Source organism: Carassius carassius, chromosome 46 (assembly GCF_963082965.1).
Source record: "Carassius carassius chromosome 46, fCarCar2.1, whole genome shotgun sequence".
NCBI classification, from domain to species: domain Eukaryota; kingdom Metazoa; phylum Chordata; class Actinopteri; order Cypriniformes; family Cyprinidae; genus Carassius; species Carassius carassius.
The window spans coordinates 23,032,801-23,052,323 of record NC_081800.1 but is presented as its reverse complement, the minus strand read 5'-3'; the positions used below and the strand labels follow the sequence as shown (position 1 = coordinate 23,052,323).

Genomic DNA, 19,523 nt, shown 5'->3' with positions numbered 1-19,523 from the left:
GGCTTGATGAGCAGAAGAAACTTCTTTCAAAAACATTAAAAATAGTAATGTTTCCAAACTTTTGGCCTGTACTGTATCCCCCCAAAACTGCACAACTGTAGAGTAAAACATTAATAAAAAAGTGATAATAAAAAATGCGTCTTAAAACTGACATGATTCACAGTCTGGGGACTCAGAACTCAGAACAACTGCTAACGTTAAGTTTAAGGTAAAAATAACTGCCATGAAATTATAGTATCTTACTCCTATGCAATAAATTGTTCTTTCACTACATCTCTTTACCTCTGTCTTTATCCTCTTCTCTTCTTTTTGGCACTGTATCTATCGCAGACTATGCTCATTTATAATGTGTCATGTAAATTCGGCCTTCCGTCACAATCAGGAAACTTTCACCGTGTCTAGAACTGGCACGAGCTGCCAGGCCCGTTTCTACGAGCTGTGTGTTAACAAAAGCAGTGCTGTCTACATTGGATGCGGCGTCGGGCACGCTACACAACAAATTACCAACAACTGATCGTGCGCGCGCTCTGTTTCTGACGCATTTCAAGCACTCGATGGGCGAGGTAAGATTGAAGAGCAGGACTTTTTTTTTTTTTTTGCTTTTGGTAGTATATCCATTATAGCTTACAGGGAATACAAAGTGCACCCAAACACCAGACCTGTTGGTTATTGGAGGATCTTCTATTTCTGGTCTGTTAAACGCATTGGCCATTTTGCAACGAGCCTTCAGCGTGTATTACTGAGTGAGCGAGCGCCTGACTGAGTAGCCTAACATAAACATATAAGTTGGTGTTTTTTTCTTCTTCGGGGGTGTCAGGGGCGTTGCCTGTTACGTCGTTTGGGTTATTGGGCTACCTTGTTGAACGCATATCATTATATTTCACTTTTTTTTTTTTTTCCAAATATAATTAATTAGTCCAACGAACCGTTCGGTCCATAATGCGTACCGCGTACCGAACCGAAAGCCTCGTAACGGTTCAATACGAATAAGCGTATCGTTACACCCCTAATATATATATATATATATATATATATATATATATCCCATCATGCTTTTCTTTTCTGTTTCTTAGACAGCCCCAACCAAGTCACCAGGGTAGCGGTTGCCATAGAGACACTGGACATCAATGACAATGCCCCCGAGCTGGACCGACAATACAACACAGCTGTGTGTGACTCCAGCACTGCTGGACAGGTCAGTGATCTTTGACCCCTTAAAGGCTGCAATGGTATGAGTCTGAAATGACGCAGCGTGATCTGCATTAAAAGATTATTGTGGCCAAGAAGCATCCACAGTGGAAGACAGTGAAAGACAACTGAACTGAAGAATTGTAATAAAATATGTAAAAACATATAAAATTAAATATAAAATAGAAAAGATAAAGACTAAAGGCCCGTTCACACCAAGAACGATAACTATTAAGATAACTATAAAGATAACGATATTAGCGTCCACACCAGCGAACTATATTGTCTGTGTATTCTAAGCGGACGCGCGTCTGCTGCTTTAAATTCTCGAGCTCATTACAGCAGGATTGATTTTGATTGGTTGGCAATGTTTTTATCGTTCATCAGAAAAAAAAATCGTTCTGGCGATTCCAACGATATCGTTTCTCTGTGCCTTTATCGTTATAGTTGTGGTGTGGACTCCGCTATTCTTTAATATTGAGAACGATTTTTAGAACTATATCTTTATCGTTATCTTTATAGTTATCGTGCTTGGTGTGAACGGGCCTTAAATGTCTAACATATATTAAAACTATCTGTGATGCTTGATTCTAACTGGTCAATAGTAGCACCATTAAAATAAGATACAAAATATAAATTGTAAAATAAAATCTATAAAATTCAGTATTAAATATTGAATAAAAAAGATACAAATATTAAAATATAAGGAGTATACGCACATTGGTGTGTTTTATCTTTAGTTTGTATGTTTAACAACTCTTAACCACAGTAAAATTACTAATGCAAGTCATCTCTTGTCATATTGGCAAATGCAATTTAATAAAAGACACCAGTGGAATAAATATTTCTTCTGGAATAAACAAATCTGAGATGCTTAATTCAGATTGATCAATAGACGCAGTCTGCAATTAAGTATTATTGCATAATTAATCACTGATTTCCTACAATAGCTGTTGCATATTAAAATCATTTATGTCACATCATGATTGCATGTCTTTTGAATATTTATGGCATTATGGCAAGTAACTATATAAGTAGAATTATGTGCAGTCAGCTGGACATTTTTGCTAAATAAATTCCAACACCTATTTTTGATTGTCATGCATGCCTAATGTGCTGGAGCGAGGAGACACAGAGACGTAGGAGACATAGGAGACATAGGAGACTCCAATAATAACAGAACTTTAATGAACAGAACACCAGGAAAGCACACATAGCACTGGGGAGAGACAAACAATTCCGGACAAGGGAAATTCAGAAACACAGGGTTTATATAATCAAAATGAAACAAGGAAATCAATGGGACACAGCTGGAATCAAATAAACACAATCAGGGCAGGAACAGGAAGACCAAAGAAGGGTATAAACATAACATGGAGCACATGGGGGAGGAAAACACAAGACAGGAACAGGTTCTGACACTGATCACCCTGTCAGGGTTTATTTTACAATAGTGATCAGCTGACCAATTAATTATAATACTTTCTGCATTTCTTTGGGAAAAGTGAACCGAATGCGCTGTAAAGAGATTTGTTTACCAAATGCATTTCAGAAAAGTGCATTTCTATAAGCTATTGATATATTTATTGACGCAGAGCACTGTGAGTCAACCCAAACATGACGTGGCATGTTAGACTGCTAATCCTTTAGCTGTTCAGTGGCAAAAACAGACTTATTTCTGCAAATCACTGTATCAGTATTTCTCCATTTGCATTTCAGGTGGTGCAGGTGATTCGAGCGATGGATAAAGACCAAAGCAGCCACAACTCTCCCATCCACTTCAGTATTCCTGCAGAGTCCAGCAGCTCGCTCAACTTCTCCATTAGAGAGCGGGGAGGTGTGCTCGCTTTTCTTGTCATCCATCTGTCTTTTCTTCCCATCAGTTTTCCTAATGTCCCTCCCAGTCTCTGTCCAGACATATATCCTCCCTCATTACATTCATCCATTTATCTTTTTTTTGTCACATTCTACTCCAGTGAACACGGCAAACTCCCTTCTCTGTGCTCCGGCAATCCGTTCTTTCATTTCGCTCATTTGTCCTGTTCGCCGCTTCAATCTGCTGATTTCTAATTTGCTGTAAGGAATGGCTCACCCCAAAATTAAAATGTATTCATCATCCATGTCTGGCTAAACCCGTAAGCTGTTATTTTTTGCAGTGGAACACAGAAAGAAACATTAGAAAGTCTTGAGTGAGGAAAACATCTGTATTATAAATAATATATCAAATGTAATGAGAAAAAAAAAAAAATATATATATATATATATATGTATATATATATATATATATATATATATATATATATATATATATATATATATATATATATATTAATAAATAATAACTTACATTTTTAATATAACATTTCTCTATATATTACTGTTATTCAATTTAAATAATATTTATTGTATTTTTATGTTTATTAAATGATCTGATTACTAGGAATATAAAATATATTTTAGAAAAAAGAATCTTTTGAATTATAAAAAATGTTTATAATTTAGTATACTATACATTTAGTATACTATGCATACTAAAAAAAAAAAAAATTTTGTTCATAATGTGTCAAATGTCTGATGGCTGTTTGTTTTTAATTTCTTTTGCTTTCAGACCACACAGCAAGTTTGGTGCTCTTGTCATCCCTAAAGGCTTTTCCTCGATTTTCCTCTTTACCTACTCTAAAAATACCCATAATGCTTCGTGACGGTGCCTCAGACCTCAGCAGTACAGGAACGGTTACCGTTACGGTATGTCCGTGCCAAAACGGAGGCATGTGGGCAGAAGAACGAAAACAACAAACGAACGAGAAGGATAAAGTATCTGTGCTGGACTGGGAGAGACAGGTGGCGTGTTTGCCTTTACCGTCAAACTCTCTGCTGCTGGGCGTCAGCTCGGCCGCTATGCTGGCCATCCTGGCCTGTGTGTCGACTCTTCTGGGTCAGTTCTGATTTTCAGTTCATGTCGTCAGGTTTTGCGCCGTCTTTGTACCCGTCTGATTTAATGATGTGTTGTTGCTACATCTGTCCATCACTCCCTGTCTTCATCCACCTTTGCCTTCTGACTTGTCTTGAAATTGCAGCTTTTCTTCCATATCTGTATGTGTTTTTGAGAGTCGTGAGTGCTGAGGGCATTGTATGGAATCCCACCCTCAAGGTTCCCCAAATGACACTGAACACTCAAACTTTACTAAATAAGGCTGCTAGTGCAGTAAGTGAGAGGTGGAATAGGCATTTTCTACAAAAACAATTTGGTGTGTTGTTGTGTAGCCATATGGCAACATATAATTTCCCTCACTGTTTCACCTGCAAAATAATGGATTGTCTGAAATAAAAGGGCAGTTTTTAAGTAAGCAATTTTAAACTGTTTTAAAGCCACATAACCTTTAACCCCCCTCTTCCACCAAAAATAAAAAAAAAACCATTTTTGAAGTGACTCTTTCATGGGAACCTGCAAAAATCCTCCACAAACTGCCTTTCTGCATCCAAAATTATTTGTTGTTAATCGATTAACTTTATCTAACATGGCTTTACAGAAAATTGTGGCAACATTGTATCATTCAGGCAACATTGTATGATAATGAAAAAATTGTCTGAAATTGGAAGTGTACTAGTGCACAGTTTTCTCACTGGGAATTTTAAAGATATTATTATATTATATTATTACATTTTCTTGGAAGTTTTTACCATGATAGAATTGCATTTCTGCAAAAACAACACAGCTATCATTTGTATTTTCTTGTCTTTCCAGACAAAAACTAAAAATGAACATTAAAAAAAGCTTTTAGTAACACCATTGAATAAACCTTAATAATTATTCACTATATTGAAGTTTCAGTTCCAAATTAAGAATAATGAAGAAATTTTTTAAGAAACTAGATTTTGGACCATTTTCCATTGCAGTATATTGTGCCATATTGGGATGTTTATCACCTTTTTTTTTTATAATTCCTATATATATATATATATAATTTTTTTTTTTTTTTTTGTGAAAACTAATGAACTTCTATACATAGTGTTTGTTTACTATACTCACTGCTGTGTGTGTGTTTGCACTTGGATGGGATAAATGCAGATCACAAATGAGTATAAAAAGAGTATGGGACACTTCACTTCACTTAATATAAAATCAGCCTAGCAAGAAAAGGAGTTTTAAACACATCAAATGCCGGGATAATTACTGAAGGTCAAGCACCTCTTTTCATTGATTATTTAGTGGAAATCAAGAATTTGTCTATTTTGTACCTTATTCATGAAATATGGCAATAACTTCCTGTCATTTTTCTCTCGTTCTCTTCTGCCTGATAGTAGTGGCAGCGCTCTCACTATTGTTGCGGAGGCAGAAACGGGACACACAGTCTCCAGTGGAGGATGATGAGATCAGGGAGAACATCATCACGTATGATGATGAGGGAGGGGGCGAAGCAGATACGGTCGCTTTCGATATTGCGACCCTGAAGAGTGCCCCCCAAAGCATGCAAAGAGCACCGCGGCTTCGGGACAGCAAGAATATGTGAGCGTGTTTGTGCGTGTGTGTGTTTAGAAATGACTTTAATGTTCACATAAATATACATCTCATTTCATAATTTGAATCTCCCAGATTTATTGCTGCCACTATTTGATCTTTCAAATCACATCATGTCATTTCTTGACATTTGGCTTCCAGAAAATCCATATTATATCAATAGTCCATGTGAATCATTCAGCTTGAATATAAGCTGACATTCACCACAAACACAAACTGGTGTATCTTCCTCTCGAATCTCTGGTTGCTCTAAATGCATTCAGTCATGTTAAATGATGTTAAATGTATATCTGATTAATGAGGGCTCTGTACTCAGAAGTGTGTGCGGTTTAATGAGCCTTCACAATGCAAATCTGACAGATGTTTCAGTGCAAAGTTCATCTAGTTAATATTTATGCTGTTCAAACCCACTCTGTGTTCTAGTCTTCTATTCATCATATTCCTATTTGATGTCATTGTAATACTCCTGGGCAAGTTGGTGAAATACTTTACACTTAACACTATTTTTAAAGACTCAACTGACAGGGACTAATGCAAATCTTTTAATTAAAAATGTTTATGGTAACTTAGAAGTATCTGGTTTATCTGGTATTGGTGCAAAAGTTGCAAGGAATGCTGTTTTCCTTTAAAAAGCCCAATGAAATGCTTCATCTGTGCAGTTAAACAGAAGCTTTAAGCAATATTTGCATATTCTCATAACTATCTCGTAAAGCGTAAAAAGGTCATATTTATGATAAATGATGGCGCAGTGGGTAAGACAAATGCCTTTGGTGTGAGAGACCCGTGTTTCGAATCCACTGTGAGTCACCAATCTGTCCCTGAGCAAGACACTTAACCCCTAGTTGCTCCAGAGGCGTGCGACCTCTTACATATATTGTAAGAAATTATGAGATAATAATTAAGAGATAACAATTTCCACAAAAATATTAAGCAGCACAGTTGTTTTCAATATTGATAATAAAAGTTTCTTAAGCACAAAATCATTATGAGATATAAGTGAACATCATGACAAAAAGTTATAACATAAGTCAAAAATATTAGACAGTAAGTCACAATTTTGAGAAGTTATGAGATACTAAGTCGAAATTTTGTTAAAAAAATAAAAAAGTAATAATTATGAGTTAAGTTGATTTTATCTCACCATTTTTAATTTTTAGGCTTCAATACTTAAACAAATGTATCCATATTAATTTCCTAATTTCTATGTTATTATAACAGTTATTCTCAGGATAACTTGGACAGCATCAGAACCTTCAGTTGGAGTCAGAGTTTGGGTTTGGACCCGCGCCGTCCCGTCTCTGCACCTCTCTACGGACGATACTGCTACAGTATCCAGACACTTCCAGCTTCGAGAAACAGACTCGGCCCATTCAGCTCCAGGCTGGACCTCGCCAAACTGGCCTACGTTCTTCCTGGCAGCCAAGGCCAGGTTGGCAGCCCTTTAGAATCCGGTTCAGTATTTATCGGCAAGAACAGGGATGGATTAAAACAGAAAAGAGCAGACGGATCCACCAGCAGCATTCCAAAAGAGAGCGAAACAGGAAGTGAGGTCATCTCTGAGAGCCACACACTCAGCCAGGATCAGGTAAACTTCTTCCCACTAATATTTATCACATTACTATCCTATAGAGCAGAACAGCAGGGTTCCAGGAGTATAAATTCAATTTATTGTCTTTATAAACAAATGGTTTCTTTTAATTATAATTTCTAAACATTTCTAAAGCGATGAGATGTGCTTCCTTTAAAGCCACAAATTGGTGTGATATCGACTTAATTGAAAAAAAAAACTTCTTAAAACTTCAAACTTCTTATATATGTATTTATCATTTTTTTTTTTTTTTTTTTTTTTTTAGCAAGGATCAAAAATTATGGTATAGGCATTTATAATGTTGCAAAAAAAAATTCTATTTTAAATAAAATATTTTTTGTTTTACCTTCTATTCATCAAAGAATACTGAAAAAAGTACAGTGTCCAAGATACAGTATGTCACTGTTTCCACAAAAATATTAAGCAGCACAACTGTTTTCTTCACTGATAATAATCAAAAATGTTTCTCGAGTAGCAGATCAGAATATTAGAATGATTTCTGAAGGATCATGTGACACTTAAGACTGGAGTAATGATGCTTAAAATTCAGCTTTGCATCACAGGAATAAATTACTTTTTAAAATATATCCAAAAAGAAAACCGTTATTTGAAATGGTAATAATATTTCACAATATTACTGTTTTTACTGTATTTTGATCAAATAATAGCAGCTTTGGTGAGCAAAAGAGACTTAACTCAAAAACATTAAAAAAATATATTTTGAAAACTTTTGAACGCTAGTGCATAAATATGTAGTACATAAATACTGAGCTATTAAACAGCCTGACCATGTTCCTCACTGTTTTTTTTTCTCAGTCTGTGCATTCGGATCAGGTTCTGTTCATGAAGGACTCCAGTCAGAGCGGTTCCTGCTCAGAGGCCTCCAGCACTTCTGTGAGCCATAAACCTGAGTCGTCCCCTCACTGCTTGACCACACGTGCCTCCATTTCCACCATCACCACAGATGACTCCGTCCCTGCTTCGGCTTTGGATAAGAATGGGGACATTCCGCTCATCAGCACCAGTCAGAGCACATCTGGCCTGGGTACGACGGAGATGCCGTTCAGAACAATGGAAGGTACATTGCTAAGAGGCGGCAGAGGGATACCTTTGACTGGGACAACACTTCTTTACCCAGAAGCTGCTGGACTAATGGGCTTGTATGGGGTGGGCGGGCAGAATTATGTGCCACACCTAGTGATGCCCCTCCCAGGAGGGGCGGGGCTGGATGAAAGGGGGTGGGGCTTGGGGAATGGGAAACTTGGCCATGCGAACTCAGAAAAGGCAGGTGCAGATTCGTTGACAAACCGTATGGGCGATTTCCTTCAACACCGTCTAGCCCTGGTGACCTTTGACCCCATGCAGCCACCATACGACTCGCTGCAGACATACGGATTGGAGGGGGACGGCTCACAGGCCACGTCTCTCAGCTCACTCGAAAGTGAGGCTGAAAAAGATACAGAGGGACAGAAACACAGATTTGAGGAGTGGGGACCCAAGTTTTACAGGTTGCTTGATATTTTCAGGGAACGAGCGAAAGAAAAAGAGGATAATGAAAAACAACAGGGTGAGCATTTAAAAGAAGAACATCAGGAGGAGGAAATGAACAAGACAGAAGACGACAGTGAGACAGAAATTCGGAAAAAAGATGAAAAAACTGATTTGAACGAGACATGGCAGGCCGAGGAGGAAAACACAGAAGAATTGGAAGCAATACACTAAAGAGGAAATGAAAGTAAAGGGGAAGGATGTGATGTCACGTCGTGAGCTTTCAAAAGCAATAAGTGCTGAAAGGAGCCAATGAGCACAATCTGGACAAAGAGAATTTTATATTGACCTGCCAAAAACCAGTATGTCAGTGTTTTAGAGGAACAGAGAGTTTTACGTAAGTTACAGTACTCACATTCATTTGACGTCCAGCCACACACACAGTGCTAACATAGTAAAATACAAACATATAAATCTTTCACATACTGTATTTCCAGGTTTCAATCTCCGATTTTCATTGTGGTCTCAGACTTTGATACTCAGCATTAACATACATTGTAAATTTTTTGGTGATCAGATAATCCGTTATTATGGTCTCAAGATGTGAAAAACACAACAGACATGGCTTTCTCACAATTTAATCAGCAGTATCTGATTATATTAAATGATTTCACCAGTGTAATTTTTAGTATTATTTATATAATTCAATGTTAATTTATCATTTTAATTTAAAATAATACATACAAAAATATCTTTTTATATTTTTATATTACACTTGAAAGCTTGTCTCTCCCCAATAAGAGCATTTGAAATCTTCATTTCTTCACTTCTGATCACTATTAAAATCATTTATTGAGGGATTAGTGATTAGTGAAATCATAAAAAAGTATCTGAATTATCTGTCAGTATTTTTTCAATTCAGTAAATGACAGAAATGTTTCAGTTTGCACAGCCTGTAATATGTAAGTGATGATTTGATTTCTCATTAAATATGGCATATTAGGTGGGGAATCCACCACAATAGGGCCTGTCTTGTTCCACACACGCATATTAGCAGCACGTGTCTTAGTCGTCTCTTTCAGCGTTTTCCCGTTACACTTCACTTAATAATTCACGTCGCCATGACAAGCCAAAGCTATGAAACATCTCATTTCTGAAATATTGATTTCAGCCCTACAAGCGCCATTGTTTGAAAAATAATCTCATGAAATATGTACAGTTGCTGACGAATTCATATTGACGCTTGTGTATTAATAAGGCGACTCTCTCGCATAGATTTTGACAGCAAGGAAACTCAGCGGTATGATAAAAGGCTGTTTTTTTACTAGGTCACTGCAACCACACACACGTCAATGCATAAAGATGATTTGCGCATGGCTTATTTCTATCCGTTATTTAGACTGGTTTTTCCTTCTTTACTAGTCAGGATGCTTATAGCTTGGTTTAGACCTCTTGAACTGCTTCACTTCTTTAACCCTTTTAGTTTTTTTGGACCTATGCAATTGAAACTTTGAGACCGTGAACTTCTGAACTGAATGTGATCCTGTTTCATATTGTTTTTTTGTTTTGTTTTTTTTTGTCCTGTATGCTGTTTGCGTTCTCATGTACAGATGTAAATATCATTGTAGATCTAATAAGCCTTTTGGACCAGATAGTTTATGGTAATCTGAATCTGTTTATGTAAATGTTGAATTCAGTCCTACTTTAAAATCACAGCTGGAAGATCCTGATCATTTCTAATGTGTTGTATGATCTCTTGTCAAACTGACTGTCACCTGATGTTCAATAAATAGTGTACAGTGAACTTTGGCAAATGTGGATTCACAGACGTATGTGCATTTCTTTAGTAATTAACCAAGCCACTGAAATGTTTACAGTGCTCTTTTCCATAAAGTGAAAGTTTGCATTGATCTGTCAGTCTCTCAAGAGGACTAAATGCACTATATAAGCATAATAAATGTAGTTTTGTTTATTAGCCAAGTGCAACATCTCAAGTCTTTTGAAATCGTATGACAGATTTGTGTGATGAAGAGACTGAAATGCAAGTCATTAACCGAAAATGTTTGCCTCTGAAATATCATTCACGCTTGTGCATATTCATATTTGGCACAAATCTGATTCATGTGAGCTTGAATATGTGCAAGTAGCAATAAGCAGGGTTATTATGGTTAACTATGTTTTGTGTGAGAGATTATGATGGTAACCTAAGGAGACTTGAGGACCCTTTATGTATTAATGTGTTCCGTTCGAGCGGCAACCTCCCGCTCCCTCTCTTGAAACCAACAAGGAAGTGACTAAAATTGCAATTCATCGACTGGCCGCTTGAGGCTAGCTGCAAAAGGGAGTTAAAATGCCCAACTTTACAGCAGAAAAAAAAGTTTACAGCTTGGTGCAAAAGATGATTTTGGTCTATATAGCTAATTTTACCCTTCATGACGACTGTGAGGGGGTGCATTTTTTTATTACTCATCCATTTAAATTATATTAAGCCTTAAAGTTCTGCATAATTAAGGGCGTGGCCACTAGAGGGACAGGTGGATTGCCGCTGCTGTCACCGCCGTCGCGGTAGGTGGGCGTGGCTTCAGCAACCAACTCCCGCCTTTTTGCCTATTTTTGATTACCCCAGAGTGATGCACGGTTATGCGCTACCAACACTACGTCCATGTTTTTTTTACAGTCTATACGCACAACCAGCGCTGCATCATAGAATGTCTATGAACAGAGTCACGCCCATTTTTAGGGGAAATCAAACATACAAAGCCATACAGTATTGGATCGAAGAAGTGGACTAACCTTACAACATGCCAAAGAGTTGTTGTGTGGTTGGGTGAACCAATAATGTTTGTAAAACCCCAAATTTGAAATTCATGTCTACCTGCCATCATTATCAAAATCTTGCTGTTTTGGAAATATCATGAATTGCGTATGATGCTAATAGTGAAGTGACATTCAGCCAAGTATGGTGACCCATACTCAGAATTTGTGCTCTGCATTTAACCCATCCGAAATGCACACACACAGAGCAGTGAACACACACACACACACTGTGAGCACACACCCGGAGCAGTGGGCAGCCATTTATGCTGCGGCGCCCAGGGAGCAGTTGGGGGTTCGATGCCTTGCTCAAGGGCACCTAAGTCGTGGTATTGAAGGTGGAGAGAGAACTGTACATGCACTCCCCCCACCCACAATTCCTGCCGGCCCGGGACTCGAACTCACAACCTTTCGATTGGGAGTCTGACTCTCTAACCACTAGGCCACGAAAGATAAGCCAGGCTAGTTGTATGGCTTGACAGAAAAATGCACTCGGTACTCTAAATATAAAGACATAATATATAAATTAAAAATAAATAAATTTATGCATTTAGCAGATGCGACCTACATTTAATTTTTTTACCTATAATGTGTTCCCGGGGAATTGAACCCCCAACCCTGTGCTTGATAACGCAATGCTCTACCATTTGAGCTACAGGAACAATATGATATAATATATAATATATACATTTAAAGATGTTTACTTTCAAATATGAAGTAAAATCATTCACTGGCTCACCTGGTGACTCGATGAGGTAACGTTACGAATAAATGTCCGGGTAAGACTCTGGGTGGGGGCCACTGGGTGGGGATGTTACACCAATTTGACACTGGGAGAATGAAGCGACATGTTTTTAATTGACCAAACTTAAGTTTGTGGATGTATCTTTCACGCTCTGTGTCACGCAGGGTGGAGATAAAATTACTTGACATGTTTAGTCTTAGGGATTTCTTAAGTTATTCACGCCTGCCGGCTGTGTACGGACGTTGCTTTTTGCCGCTAATATGCATGGAAGTCTATGGGAGATTTCGTTTATTTTCCCCTAAAAAGGGGCGGTGACGAAATTGACAGTTACGTTCCCGGATGTGCCGGTTGTGCGTTAGCTTTATCTCATTGAGAATAAAATTCAATTTCACTAAAAATCCATTGTTATACATAACGGCTCATATCAAATTATTTTAAATGCCCATCTTACGCAAAAGTATTTATGTATTTTAATTTTTTTTGCAATTCATTGAAAACTTTAAATATGATAGCCTATAGTGTGGCTCCAGTGCGTAATTATAATCCACGGCATACATTTTTAAGCAGGAGTGAATTATTAACACTATTTTAAGATCTAGCAGCACTAGACCGTCACACCGCAAACTTCCAAAATACAGAACCAGTTAGTGTCTTGATCTGACAAGGCCGCTATCACAGATTCTGATCAGAGGGAAAATGCATTTTCATTGCACTGTCACTTTGGTTTCTAACTCAAGACTCCAGCGAAACGAAGAAGAAAGCGAGGTAGAAGCGTGCTTTAGGCATCTTTCCGTCTGTCTATTGAACTGCATGATGTGCAGCACTTTCTGCTTTTATCTGCACAGATTGACAACGAGACACAGAATCACTTATTCAGAAGAAAGCCGGGATCTAGAAGGTAAAGGCACGCCGCCATTAATAACATAAACTGGAATAGCGTTAAATTAGAGGGAAAGGAGGCCAGCGGGCTTTTAGCCCTTTTGCTATGCGGCCAGCTGATGCTAAATTATTCAGCAAAACACACAAACCGCCACAGATAAAGTGTTTTTAAAGTTTTAAGCAACTATACCTTCAAGACAGCGTCGTCTGCTGTTTGTAATTTACCTTTGGTAGCGCTGAAGGCAGGGCGTGATGGCCGCCTGGTCCCTAGCCGTTAGCAATCTCTTATTTAAAGCGGGAAAATGTAGCTGTGCTAATGACATGAGTCATGAGGATTATGAGAGTTCCTGCTGTCACCTGCTCCGAGATGATGATATCCTCGGGCTGTTTGTGTGCTCGCTGGAGAAATGAACCTTCATGAAGGACTTTAATTAACATTTGTTTTCTCCCAAACTACCTCAAAACCACTGTGTGAGGGAGAAGAGAATTACAGTGGGCTGATTCCTCAGAAGAGCACTTCATTACTTCGTAGTTTGAAGTAAAACTCATGAAGTAAAACTTTTTTTCGTAATATTTTCGGTTTTCGTTTTGATTTTAGACAGTTTCAGTAATTATGTTGTGCTTTTGTTTGGCTACCTTTTTCAATATGTAGATTTTAGCTTACTTAAACTAAAAATGAGACATATCAAACACGAAAAACAAGTGAAATGAAAGGAAAAAAAATTATTTAAAGAAACTTTATGGTTTTAGTTCATGTTAATGCTATAAAGTTTTGTGTGTGTGTGTGTGTGTGTGTGTTTTATGGAAGCTGATACTTGAGGATTTCTTGATGAATAAAAAGATTCAAAAGAACTGAAATTATTTGAACTAGAAAACTTTCAGAACATTGTAAATGTCTTTATTGTCAATTTCCATCAATTTAATGCATTCTTGCTGAATACAAGTATTAATTTATTACATTTAAGTACTAAAAATAAGACAATTAAACAATTACAACATTATAAAACTATTTTAAAATGGTATATATTTACATCTTTTAATACAAACTAGAATGTTTACTTTTATATAAAAAATAGTATTTTGTGTGGAGAAATAAATTAATTTAGAGACAAATAAGAGAGAAAATTACATTTAAAAAAAGAGACCAACAAAAAAATTAAGAACGTGTTTTATTAATTTAAAAATGTTTTTTCATTGTATTCTTTGTACAGAAAATCTGGAAATTTCACATGCATTTTGTATTACAATTTGTGCATGCTGCATGTACAGTTCCATTTAACAAAGTATTTTTTGGATAAAAATAAGCAAAAGTGAATTTCTATGGAAGTCTAGGTGTTTCACTTAAAGAAATGAATTACTAATTTATACATTGAAAAATAAAAATATGAATAAACTGAACCTCAACTTACCAAAAAAATAAAAAATACATAAATAACATTTTAAAATGGTGCTAAATAAACTATTTAAATGATAAAACTGAATTTTAAGTCTTTGCCAATTGCTTTTGTCAATCAAGTTAAAGACGGCTGATTACACAGAAATAACCACTAAACATGACACTCTTATACATGTCAGTTTTTTGCACAGCAAATGGATTCTTCTTCATTCGCAGCAGCTGCAGCTCCACAGGACCAAATGCCTTCACTGCTTCTTGCTGAACTGCTCAAGTGCTTTCTTGACTAGATCCCAGGTGATGGCTTTATCAACCATCACACAGTGAACACCTAAAAGAGCAGGAATCAGCTGCTGATTCAACCGAACAAACAGTCTCCAACTTTCACTGTACAGTTCCAGATCTCTGAAGCAGCCATTAAAGGTTTGCTGAGGAGAGTAAGCAGAGACTTACCTAGCCTGCCAACCTCCACAATGTTCCTGTCCTCATCATCAAAGAACATCATATCAGAAAACTGGACGCCACTGTCAGCTTTCAGCCTGGAGACAGAACAACAGTCAGAGGGACTGAGGTACTGTAGAGACTAGAGCCCGACCGATATATCGGCCGGCAGAAATTATCGGCCGATATAAGCTAATTGCATTTAAATCGGCATCGGCATTTATAACAGCCGATGAAACATGAGAAACAGAGTCTCATGCTTCACTCATGTTATGAGTGTTACATAGTGTGCCCACCAGAGGGAGCTCTGCAGCTCCAGAGTTAACAACAGCGCCAGAAATTCACTACAGAAGAAAGCGATCAGCCAAGCCACGGAGATGTACTGTTTTGACGGTGAGTCTGTCGTTCGTCATGTGAAATGATTGTAGATTTAGTTCAAACCCTGTATATAAAGAAGTGTGTGGTAGTTCTAGCTAACGGTCCTATCATTATCACTTCTAAATATTCTGTAACATCACTTACAGCCGCTAATGCATTGCTATATTAGATTAGCCACAAAGCTAATACCATGTTTATCAGTGGAAGAGCGCGAACGTTAATAGGAGGTCAAACTATAACTTTAGCGTTTAACTTATTCTTATTCTATTGCGGTGTGTTTCCCACATAATGACCGCGTAATTGGGCCTTTCACACAGGACGCGGTATGCACGGCGCTTGCCGCTGGGTTCAGCGTTGCCCTTCAGATACAACGCAATTTGCGCTGCGCTATGGCGTAGGCGGAGTTTTAAAAAGGTTTAGCGGGAGCTCTTTCATAGTCTGTTGTTCCTCCTTTCGGTCAGCAGCCAACATGTATCTGTCCCATTGTAAGAAGCGAACGATAGCGCTAGTCCTGCTGATGAGAATTAAGAGAGAAGCAAGGAAGAAGAGGCTACCCTCAGGTCCAGAGAACAATTTGGTGAATTCAGGCTGGTTACGTTACTCTAACGCTAATATAGCTTCCTTTTTAGCAGGCCCCTTAAATGCTTGCTATTAACTTGTTTGAAGGTGGTTCTTCTCAAAATTGACAGCGGTGTGTTCATGACACTAACGTTAACCATTCAACTTCGAATTGATTCCGTAATCTTCCGGTAATAGTAGGCAAGATGATGTTTTGATTCAGACTGCACAAAGAGAAGAGGAGAAGATATACGGGTCTGTTGTGAATGTGTCTGTGAGAGCAAATATAGTGTAGTTACAGTTACTACAGTAGGTGCGTCAGAAATGATTAAACCAGAGGGGACATGTAAATAAATGAGCTGAACAAGCGCTTTTTTTTTACATATTGTTTCAAAGCAGCTTTACAGACATAACAGGAACATGTTGAAATAATATTGTTAAATATAAGTAGGTTATGCCTATTGCTTGACAAATAAAATATATATATATATATATTTCTCATTTTTGCCTATGTAGGAGATCCCAGTTTATTATTATTATAATTCTAATGATGACATGAGTAATGATACATGGTGATATTATTAATACACATGCTTATTCTTTCTATGTCTCTCTTTCTGCCTACAGATGGCTGAAAAAGGTGAATGCTGTAGCAGCAAAGTGTGGGACTACTTCTGCAAATACTTTAACTTTAGTATTATAATTTATTTACAGTACACACACAGACTGTTAAAACCAGCTTCAACTGGAAGAAAGTAAAAGTGTTAAATGTTTAAAACCAGACTGTTTTTTGATCATTAAAAAATATATACTTTTAATGTGCAATTGTTTAGTCATTGAGACTGTAATCTAAGGCTTTTTTTTTAACATAATCCATTCTGGAAAATGGTTTATACAGCCCACATACATAGAACAGGCAGATATTTTGCTATTGAATGTTGTGTAAGTGCAGTTTATAGGAAATGGGTCTAATATCCAGATTATTTTTAAAATCAAAATATCGGCTTATAAATCGGCTCTTTTCGAGTTATCGGTCGGGCTCTAGTAGACACATGTGAGCGAGGCCCCGCATGAAAAGGCAAATGCACACACTTATATGTCAATTTGATTTAGAACAGAACTGTGAAATTACCCCACTGAACACAGTTAGGAATAATGAAGATATATATTTTTAATGTTTTTGTACTATACCCAGGTGCATTTATTTGATCAAAAATACAGTAAAACAGTAATATTGTCAAATATTATTACAATTTAAAAAAGCAGTTTTCTATTTGAATTTATTTTAAAATGTAGTTTATTCCTGTGATGCAAAGCTGAATTTTCAGCATCATTACTCCAGTCTTCAGTGTCACATGATCCTTCAGAAATCATTCTAACATTCTGATTTACTGCTCAAGAAAAAATATATTATTATTATTGTTTATTAATCAACAGTTTGGCCGCTTAATATTTTCATGGAAACTGTGATAATTTATTGATGAATAATAGAAAGTTCTATTTCAAGTTTGAAATAGAAGTCTTTTGTAACATTAGAAATGTCTTTACTGTCACTTTTGATTAAAGTGTTCTTGTAGAAAAAAAACATTTTCTGAATATATGTACAGTGGACAGAAATACCTACATAATGGTAGTCATGTTGTATTTTGATTTTATATACTGAGAATAAACAAACATCCAGGGAACTTCTTATATAAATGCAAGACCAAATACAACAGGAACACCAAAAACAGTGCTTCACAAAATGCCATATTTTTTTATATTTTATTCAAATTCATGTGAAATTAGTTTAAGTGTTAGTTTTAAGTAGTCTGTGCACTATGTTTTTAGCAGCACTTTGCTGCCTGGTTGCCCTGTAGCTGTTGTTTACACTGCTCCACATGTTCAGCACTGAGGGACATCAGCTGTGTCAGGAAGCTTATGGAGGGCTTGATGCGTTGCTTATGACGCGATTGATGGCTCTGTCCACCATCATGTCATGGTGGATCATCAGATATGCAAGCAAAAGTTTAGGTGAGTGTTTGACACCATCACTGCATTTAATTCATACCTTATCTGTAAAAATAAAACAAAGAAAATTTAAAAAAACTAATTCCCCAAACAATTTTAAACTTTAGAACACTTGATAAAAAGATCTTACTTTCTGGGTTCCTCAGGGCCTTGTGGATGAATCTGGCAGCTGCTAAGAAGTATTTGCCCATGTTGCCCAACCGTCTCTGTGTGTTGTGGCCAAGCCCCAATATTTGATGTTCATGTAAGGTAATATTTGGCCCCTGTATTAATCTTTCCTTTCAGGTCTTTCTCTCATGGCATTCCCATCAGGACCCTCAGCTTCTTCTTCATTGCTGCAGCATTTAAGATGTGGGTAATACCCATCTCTTTGAGTTTGGTTCGGTCTCTTTCTGTCTCTCTGCACAAGAACACAACAACCTAATTTAGCCTTTCACTAAAGAGGATTAATATTGTAGAAATACAACTGTGTTTGATTCCTGCATTACATTATTGCTTTATCACATGGTTTATATTCATCAATATGAGTTGCAGACTTACTCATTTCCCAAGAAGACGTTGGGCCAGACCTCAGTGACCGGTGTCTCAGTACATTATACAGTATACAGTACATTGCTCCAAACATTTTTTCAACTGGGAAATGTTTTGAGGAATATAGTTCTCTGACACCAAAAGCTCCATCACTTGACGTTCCTACTCAGGAACGCTTGCTCAGGGACACACGGCGGCTCTGGAAGAGTAGGATTCTTCTGAGGCTGTGCTGAGAACCCAAAAAGCTTTTGGAAGAACGCACTAATTTTTTTGATCTTCCTTACCTTGGCATATTCTGAAAAAGAAGATTGTATGTTATTAAAATCATCTCTAACAACAGATTAATCATGCACATTTTGCTTTGTTGACATTCACCTGTTGGGATGTTCTCTTTGGGGGTTTCAGGAGAAGCATCAGTGCCACTCTGATCGTTCCCACTGATGCTCCCTCCCACTTCTGCCAAAGGCTCTGCTCGATCAGTCAGATCTTAAGACATCCTAAGGCTCCTAAGCTCTGAGATGGCATCGCTGATGTCATCCACCAAGCCTCCTGAAGATGAAGGTCCCGATTCAGAAGTGCTTGGATCTGGGATACACCATTACACAGTTTCGACCGGATCCAGTTCAGGTTCCATAGTTTCAGATGTTGAGGTCAAAGGTTCAGATGTTAGTTCAAGAGCACTTACTGTACAGCTGGGACACACAGCGACTCATCTGGATCTGGCTGCGCTGAGATCCCATAACGCTTTTGGAAGAACACTGTTTTTGGAAGAACACTAATTGTCTTCCTCACATTGGCATATTAAAAAAAAAATCAGAAAAATAGTATTTTATTAGAAAAATTTCGCATTTACTGTTGCTCAGTAAAATCAAATGACAGCCAAAAAATCCCCTTTGCAGATTACACTTACATTCAAGTTGGTCAGTTAAATTCACAGCACTGACCAATAGAAAGCTGCTTGTTTAAAAATAGGGGTGTTAAAGGTTCAGCA

General features: G+C 37.3%; 1 protein-coding gene across 2 annotated transcripts in view; it reads left to right on the top strand.

The window, feature by feature from the left end:
• Positions 1-9,299, top strand: part of LOC132129789 (cadherin-11-like) — a 91,234-nt gene extending 81,935 nt beyond the window's left edge. For both annotated transcript variants that reach the window (XM_059541554.1, XM_059541555.1), the window contains exons 9-14: positions 1,074-1,195; positions 2,908-3,025; positions 3,797-4,123; positions 5,491-5,695; positions 6,926-7,292; positions 8,112-9,299. In XM_059541554.1, the coding sequence (XP_059397537.1) occupies positions 1,074-1,195; positions 2,908-3,025; positions 3,797-4,123; positions 5,491-5,695; positions 6,926-7,292; positions 8,112-9,017 (2,045 nt within the window). In that variant the 3' untranslated portion in view covers positions 9,018-9,299. The remainder of the gene's footprint in view (positions 1-1,073; positions 1,196-2,907; positions 3,026-3,796; positions 4,124-5,490; positions 5,696-6,925; positions 7,293-8,111) is intronic.
• Positions 9,300-19,523: the final 10,224 nt, after the last annotated feature.